General features: G+C 39.0%; 1 protein-coding gene across 1 annotated transcript in view; it reads left to right on the top strand.

Moving 5' to 3' along the window:
• The window catches only part of Ssr3 (signal sequence receptor subunit 3), a 13,655-nt gene extending 5,309 nt beyond the window's left edge, over nucleotides 1-8,346 (top strand). Inside the window, exons 3-5 of the mRNA XM_021158560.2 lie at nucleotides 322-420; nucleotides 4,999-5,130; nucleotides 6,086-8,346. Of these exons, the coding sequence (XP_021014219.1) occupies nucleotides 322-420; nucleotides 4,999-5,130; nucleotides 6,086-6,152 (298 nt within the window). The 3' untranslated portion in view covers nucleotides 6,153-8,346. The remainder of the gene's footprint in view (nucleotides 1-321; nucleotides 421-4,998; nucleotides 5,131-6,085) is intronic.
• Nucleotides 8,347-8,838: the final 492 nt, after the last annotated feature.

Genomic DNA, 8,838 nt, shown 5'->3' with positions numbered 1-8,838 from the left:
TGCAAACTTTATATGCCCCAGTACAGGGGAACGCCAGAGCCAAAAAGTGGGAGTGGGTGGGTAGGGGAGTAGGGGGGGTGGTATGGGGGAACTTTTGGGATAGCATTGGAAAATCTAATTGAGGAAAATACCTAATAAAAAATTAAAAATAAAAGTCAGAGCCATTCAATGTAAGAAATGGTGAAATGCAAATTATAAAGCAAAAGAAAAAAAAAGAATCACTCAGTTGACAATAGAAAATATGAGTACAGAGTGTGTTTTGAGACTGATTTTCATCTCTAGAGCATGTGGAGACCTTTTTCTTTCTGTGTTTTCTTTCAGAGTAGCACAGAAGAGGGAGGATGCTGTTTCCAAAGAAGTGACTCGAAAACTTTCTGAAGCTGATAATAGGAAGATGTCCCGGAAGGAGAAAGATGAAAGGTTTGATTGTGTGTGTGTGTGTCTGTCTGTCTGTCTGTCTGTGTGTATACACATAGGTTTACACATTAGAGGCCAGAAGACATGTCAGGTATCAGAAGACAGCTCAGGTTCAGGTAGTAGTTCCTCTGTCACTTTCCGCTGTGTTCCTTTGAGGGTCTTGCTGAACCTGGAGCAACCCACAAGGCTTGGTGGCCAGCACCTTGTCATCTTCTGTTTTCTCAGAGCTGGAGTTACAGGAGTCCATTCAGGGTGTGATACAGGGATAACAGGTGGGGCCATGGCTACTGGGTTCTTAATCTGTCTCTCGACCCCCTTTGACTCCTTATTTAAAGTGGTAGTCTGAAACCTTGGGAGGAAGTCCGTTTTTAAATTCTCATTAAAGATGTTGGGATTGTGTAAATAGTAGCAATGGTGATAGTGATGGCTGACTTTTGAATTGTTACCACTAGAGTGTTTTCTTTGAGCTATATACAGTTGATTTATTCCAAAGAGTAACTATATGTAAAGTATCTGCTATATAATTCCTGCATTTACAGCTCAGGAATCATTACTGAAGAGGGGAGCTCTCTATGAACCAAAGGAACAGGAAGTTTGCTCTGAGATTCTCATCTACTAAAAATGTCAGAGAAGCTACACTCATGAAATCTCATCAACACGGGTGACCGGAACAAGGAAGACACTGATAGTCTGATGTAGAAGGGGAACACCTAAGAGGCCCCAGCCCTGACAAAGAGCTACAGGCAACTAAGGAATGCTAAGAGCAGCAGAAATAGTCAGGTCTGCAAACGTAAACATATAGTAACATACAGACAGAACAGGTTGTATTTATATAGTTAGGAATACTCATGACATATGCCATCACCACCACCAGTTAAGGAAACAGCTGTGAATTTGAAAGGGAGCCCAGGGGCATTCATGGGAGGGGATGTAGAGAAAAAGGGAAGGGGGACAGATGATATAATCACACAGTCACAAAGACTGAGAGAGGAGGTGCTGCTGTGGTCTCCATTTTACACCCAAGGAAAACAGGCATCAGAAGGCTTGGTAACTTGTTTGTTGATACATAGATCCATGGTAATACAGACTGTCCAACTTGGAAGCTTATGCCAGTAACTGTTTTTCTGGAATTTAGGAAGCAACAGAGCTTGTATGTTGTTTAACCCAAATCTGTAGGGGGACAGGGTATTATGTTAACATTTTTAGTAGTTTTGATATCGAAATTCCTCAGGGGTATCCATGCGTGTATGAATATTGGATACACTGTCTGGGGGAAAGAAAGAACTGGGTTTGTCCTTTGTTGATTGAGGTTGGGGTGGTATGCTTGTTAACCCTCTTCTCACGCCCCCCCCCCAAAAAAAAAAACCCAAGAAAACCCCACATAGTATGAACTGCCTGAGTCCCAAATTGTTGAAGTAAATTGGTGCATACAGGTTACCAGGTTGGTCCTTTATTCTAGAGGCAAGCAAATCTGAGTGTGAGGCCATCCTGTGTACCAGGTGTTAAATAGCAGCATGGTGCATAGTTTACGTTCATGGATCTTAAGCTTTATCGCTGTGCTTTGTGGGACAGCACTTTCATGCATTTCCTCCAGGAAGACTTTGTGTGAGCCTTATGAAGTAATAGAATTTTATAAGACCAAGCAGCGTTTAAAAGCAAGGAAAGCTGTTTAAATGAGGACTGTGGAATTACTTCTAGTGCTTGAGCACTGTACTTACTTGTGAGTCAGAGTGCTCAGGAAGCATGTGAGGTCATGCTGGTTTTACTCTGATGGAAAGCAGCATGCAAGCCCTGCAGAAAGGAAGGCTTCCTGGCACTGGCCCTTGGAAGGACTTTATCAAGTGGATCCTAATTTAAGGAACACCAAGTAACTTAATGAACAATGCTTCTACAGTGGTTTGGAAAGGAACTGAACATTAACAAACTGATTATCTTCTTTGAATACTTTATAAAAATAAGGACTCGATATTAAAATCATGGCAACGAAGGCCTGTTGTAGGGAGCAGTAATGAGGGTTGGCTGCATAGTTGTTGCATAATTTTGAGTAGGAATAAAAGTTGAAGAATCTAACCCTAAAAGTGCCTTTGTTGAATTGTGTAGGACAATATTAAATTGGGGTACATATTATAGTTATCTAAATTTCAGAGTACTTGACACATAAATTAAGATTTTGGAGATGGTCATATTGGAAATGGCAAATAGGTCTCAGACTATACCAGTCTGCTGTGTGTATTGTTTTTTCTTCCTGGGACATGTCTCAGGATTTTTTTCAGTGTGGTGTTTAGGTGGTCATTACAAGTGAGTCCAAGCACTGGGAGTCCCAGTCCAAGCACTGGGAATGAGACCTCTTTGTCATTTGTCGACTTAGCTTTTTCAGAGTTGTCAGGTTGATGTATAAAGTGCACATTATAAAATTTCTCTTGCCAGCAACAGAAATGAGTGCTATTAGTATTTTCCTCAAAGATTGTTTTACCCAGGTCTAGACTCATGATTAATCTGGATAACTGATCAGAGACTCATTAAGATTTGGTAAGTTGTTTCCAGAGGCTATGTTGCTTCCAAGAGATTTGATATAAGGAAAGATGCAACAGTTTGTCTCCAAGCTCCATTGATAACTGTTTTGGCATGTTTGTATTTTGCCACTCAGGGATGGAAATAAGCAATGGCAAGTTAGAGATTCAAGCTCCGAAGTGGGACTCTTCTTGGTTTCCTGAAGCTCTTTTGACAGTATTATCTGTTTGGAACAATTTCTGTTTAGTCTACTCTTTTCTCCTGTCATACTTGGCTGTCCTTGAAGAATAATTGCTTGGGAAATATTCTCCTAAGCTAAATTTTCTACTAGTGAAGCTTTTGTAGAGGCATTGGTAATGAATACATTTGGAGTGTGGTAGACTAGAAATGCTTCAGAGACATTTGGATGGTTCTGGCTTATGTAGCCTGATGTAACATGGGAGCTGGGGTATCATCATGGATTGGATCGTCAGACTTTCATCCCAGTTGTTTTGGAGGTGATTCTGTTTCAGGTCATGGCACGAAGAGAGTTAGGGAGACCTGCTCAGATGTCACTGGGATGATTTAATCAGCAGAATAAAAGCATACCATAGCTCACTGGGTCTTATGCCAGAGTTAAAAATAGCTGTGTTGATTCTGAGTATTTTTTAGCATTCAGGTGCAGCTTACTGTGCCTGATTTCCTTGGAGCAGCATAAGAGTGTCTTTCCTACAGTTTAGATTTCATTTACTCTTTGAAATCAGAATGTTGTTGGCTATACTTTAATGTGACATTCTTCCTGTTTCCCAAAGAAGAATAAATTTATTAAGTAGGGGCCATTTATAAAATCAAGGAAATAGAGCGTATATATGAGACTACAGATTTTATATTGAAGATTGGGTGATATTATCTTTATTTTAGCTCCTATAGCCAAGCTTCTTGAATTTGGATTAAAGCATGTGCTAAGCAGAAATGTCAATTACTTGTCCCTGTGGTAGTGGGTGGGAGGGCTCTGTATCATCTGACTTCAGAGTAGAATATCTTCCTGGGAGGACAAAGCATCTAGAGTTGGAACTTTTAATCTTTGACGATGACTCCACAGTGAAGCAGCCAAGTATAATAATTTGTACATATATACAAATGCTTCTGGAAATGTAACTGCCGTACTGTGTGTGGTGGATTCTCAAAATTTTTTTTTTGTTGTTGTTGTTAAAGAAGAAAAGTCTTAACCCAGTCAGTTAACCCAGATCAGTTTATTTGACTTCATACCCTACCACTTGGGTATAATCTAGTCTTTAAAAATGATTTTGCAAAGTTAATTAGCCAAGTGGAATAAAATCTGCTTTAATCACAAGCATTCTGAATATTCTCTTGGCCTCTTGGATACAAAGCAGATACATATGGGGCCATTTAAAACAGATTTAGAAGTAAGAATTTTATGGAAGTTAAAAACATCTTCCTTAAGATTATGTAGATTCCTTGTTCAAATTCAGTAAAGACAACTAAAGATAGACTTGGTGAGTTTGTGACTGGCTGTGTTCTTGGCATTATCTCTTTAGGGTGTAAAACTAAGCTTAAGCTATGCGTCTAGAGAAGATAAAGCCAAAGAAGTCTATGTCATATCAAGCATTGAGACCAAGTTTTAAGTGCAGCTCTAACTAAGGGCATCAACCTTTTGATGTGTGCATGATATGACATCATTCATAAATAGTCTACATCTGTAGCAGTCCTGGGACATATATGACTGGTCCACAGGCCTCAGGTTGGATAATCCCTTTTCTGGGACTCTTAAACAAAGATGCCTGTTTTAGGAGCTTACAAAATCATGTCAGTTGCAGTTAGTATCAGTCCCCTGTACTGAAGCCTTGGCTGTTTAGAGAAATGGTAGCACACCCAGTAACTGTTAATTTAGCATCAATAAGAAAAACAGAATTCAGTAGAAAAAAGGAGATAATTTGCTCTAAATTTAATAAATGCAAATGCATTTTCACCCTTAAACACAAAGAAAGGTTTGTTTTTTAGTGAATGAGAACCATTTGGTATGTCAAGGTTTTGGTCATGGTTATAAACTTACTTGACTTGTATCTCTAGAATCCTGTGGAAGAAGAATGAAGTTGCCGATTATGAAGCCACAACATTCTCCATCTTCTATAACAACACTCTGTTCCTGGTTCTGGTTATTGTTGCTTCCTTCTTTATACTGAAGAACTTCAACCCCACAGTGTATCCTTTAGAAAGTTTTCCTATAAACAGTAGTTTGTTGTATTTTTAAGCTATCTGGTATGCCTGTGGAAACAGAAACTTACCAGAGTCAGTTAAATAACATTAACTATAGGTAGGTGTCTGTGGACTTAGAGCTTAAGAGTTTCTGGCTTGACTTAGTGTTTTTTAAATCTATAAATTGTAGTTTTATGGTAAATAGTGTGTTATAAAGCAATGTTACACTGTCTGACTTTGTCTACCTTCCTGTCTACAAGGAGTCAAAGTCAGAGTAAATGTGCTGTCTTCACTGGTTCTGTTATGCCCATCTATGCTGGCTTTGGGGGTTAGGTGATAGCCAGGGTAGTTACAAATGCACAGTTTATAATATCTTCATAGTGTTCAAGATGCTTTTAAATTGAGCTTTGGCCAAGAGTTATTTGTTTTTTTATTAAAGTAATTTTTTTTTTATCAAAGGTGTTATCCAGAAAAGCACAGCCAGACTTTTTAACAATCAGAGCTTATGCTGTAATATAATATCAGACACTTTCCAACTCATCTTTTGGGAATACTGGTAGACTTTGCCAGAGTGCCCCTAACATGGTTTGCTCAGTCTGTAAGTAGCCAGGAACTTTGAGAACCTCCTTGCCTTGTTGGCTAACTGTAGCAGCACGCTGATTGACTAGAGGTTTCCCCTTTACTGTTTTGCTTATGTCTGCATGGTCTTTGACCAGTTCTTCCATGAGGGTTACATGGAACTAGGATGTGTTCTTTGTTAAGTTTGTCCCAAGTGTCTTTTCAGTATTGAAGCATATTGCTTGTAGGTATTTTGTCATGTTTTATAGCCTCCCATGTTGTAGATTGTGTTTATTGACAGTCCAACTACATCTACATATTTGTGTCAATAAGGAAAAGTCTTTTATTGTTAAAAACCTAATTTAGGGGGTCTCATTTTTTTCCTTAACATTAAATCTTGCAGGAACTACATTTTGTCCATAAGTGCTTCATCTGGACTCATCGCCCTCTTGTCTACTGGCTCCAAATAGACTGTGTAGCTTGGCCCTCTGCCTTTGTATCTCGGGGTGGCCTGTGGTATATGGGAAAGCATCAGGGTGGCCAGGTTGGGAGACACATAAGATATTTTTATAGTCTGGAGCTTGAGGGTTTAAAAATTCAGTAGAATGTAATTCAGTGTTTGTTTATTGGCTGTTTTTGACAGATTGCTGAAATTAAATGAATTGAAAGGGAAGCTCAGAGTACCAGGGCATTTTATTAAAAGGCAAGGAGTCTTGCAATGTGCTGTAATCACGAGGAGAAAATAACTTGTTTCCTACATCTGTCAGAGGTCATGGTAACCTGGACTGAGCTGTTATTATTTATAATAGGAGGAAGAAGTTAATAACTGGTTCTCTGTGTTCCAAGCACAATATTACAACTTTTCGAACTGTAAATCTTAGAGTGAATCCTCTTCCTAAGGAATTGAACAGAAGCCTCATTTTCTTTTTAACAAGGCTTCAAATTTGTAATTTATAATAACTCAAAGTTAATTGTAAATTACAGGGCCTCTCCAATTTGAGGGAGGGTTGCAGAATCTTTTTTTTTTTTTTTTTTTTTTAAAGAAAGGCAGCCAAGGTAGTTACCTAAAAATAGTACTCAGGCCTATGAGTGTTGGCCTGTGAGGCCAAAGCACACACTGTTCAGCTGTATGGCTTTGGCCCTGGGTGGCCGGGGAGGTCAGCTTGACCCTGCCATGTTGGTTTGATGTGCGAAGTCACTGGGATCATTGTTTCTATGACCAGGCTTTCGCACCACAGGCAGAATATTAAGTGAGAGAGTATTTCTACCGTGATTATTGACACATGAGAGACCAAAAGAATTTTTGTGAACGTAACCCTGGAATTCTTTGGACTCTCCAAAAAATTTACAGTGGTTTAAAATGGTTGTTAGCATTTTTCCATGAGGACTTTAATAAACTTAGCCCCTTTTGCTCAAGGTTCCTTTCAATTGTGAAGTACTGATCACATACATTTGGGGGGGGGGAGTCTAGCTAAGAGTAGCCTCATGTTGTGTGGTCATAACCCCCCCACACGTCTCCCCCCCCCCCATTATGTACAGATTCTGATTTTGTATGCTATGACTTCACAGTTTGCAAAGTGCAGCACTATGATCACTGATTTCATATTCCTATTTGCTGTTCACACCCAAGAACTTTCTGTAAAGGGAAATATTACTAATATCTAGTTTCTGCTTGTAAACTTAAGAGGAACATATGACTCTATTTCTAACTTTAAAGATATTTACAAGGAGTAGAGCTGTTTCTGTACTGGTAGATGTTTCTGTAGTCTGTGCTACTTAGGGAACTCAGGAGGAGTGCACTTGTATAGTCATGTTACTCCTTACTGTCTGCCTGGAGAATCATTTTATCTCCAAGTGTTCAGTTCTTTTCAGTGGTACATTGTTATCTGAGTGCCATTTCCAGGTAATGTGTAATGAATGGGGAAATGAGAAGGGATTCAAAGCAAAGTACATTTCAGTAACACTTATGAGGTAGGCTGTTTTGTTGTTTTATTTTAATCAGTATTTGGCTGGAAAATGATAATTTGATAAACCATCATGTTACCAAAGCTAAACCAAACACCTTCTAAGTGATTGCTGTGAACTTGCCACTAGGTGGCGGTGCCTGTGTAGCTGGGGAGAAAGTCACCACCTTTATCTGACAGTAGTATGGTCAGAAGCACAAGAAATCGGGAAGTCAGCCTCAAATTTTTAATTTTAATTTAGTAACCAAAAGTTTGTTGGGAGAGTGATTATGCAGTTTTCTTCTGTCTTGACTGTTTCCTGCGACTGTCTTTGTTTTTAACTCTGAAAATGTTCTCTAACTCTGTGCTACCAAATTTCTGTGTGTGAAGTCATACAGCCATGTCACTAGCTCCCTTTAAGGAATCAGTGTATCAGCCCTTTATACTTAGAAGTGTGGACCCTCCTCTCTAGCCTCTTCTCCACCATTGAACATTGCACATAGGATTACGAAGTGTTCAGTAAGACAGTGAAATCTGTGGCAGGCAGAGTTTGTACCATAAAAGGACCCCATACATCAGACCATTAAATAGGACATTCAGAGTGCTCGCATGCTTCCCTTTCTCATATGTGTGATAGGTAGACTCTTAGTGTTAAGAATTTTTATTTCATGATTTACTCATTTATAACTTAATAGAAGTCGGATTAAATATGCAACTTGTACTGTTTGGTATATTGTTTTAATTTGGAAAGGATAATTTGAAGTTAACTGAAATGATGGAAGTGGAATTTATACTCTGCATTTTTAAAAAAGTCTTGTTACTAATAAGTATGATTAAACTTTGTTTTTAAAAACGTGTTTCTCTGTAATTCTTTATGTGACCCATAAGAGTATTTACTATGCACTTTATATTAGACCTCTCTCCTACACATGTAGTGCCCCGTTGAAGTTTCTGGCCAGATGTCTGAGGCAGTGACAGGTGTAGCACAGTTACAGGAAGGAACAGTCGGTCCCTGCCCTAGTGTGCTGCTGTGTGCCTGCTGGACCTTCCTACCAGGCATTATGTTGGGAAGGATTTATATGAATGTACACGTGTGCATGCATGAAGAATACCAGCATATCGTTTATTTCCCACCTATTTTGAAGTCTTGGGGTAGTTAATAGGAGATTGGGCGGGTCTTTGATTTTAATTTTAATTTTATATTATTGTGCAG

This window comes from Mus caroli, chromosome 3, assembly GCF_900094665.2.
Source record: "Mus caroli chromosome 3, CAROLI_EIJ_v1.1, whole genome shotgun sequence".
Classification (NCBI taxonomy): Eukaryota; Metazoa; Chordata; class Mammalia; order Rodentia; family Muridae; genus Mus; species Mus caroli.
Note: the sequence above shows the minus strand (reverse complement) of the source record. Positions and strands in the feature narration are given on the sequence as shown.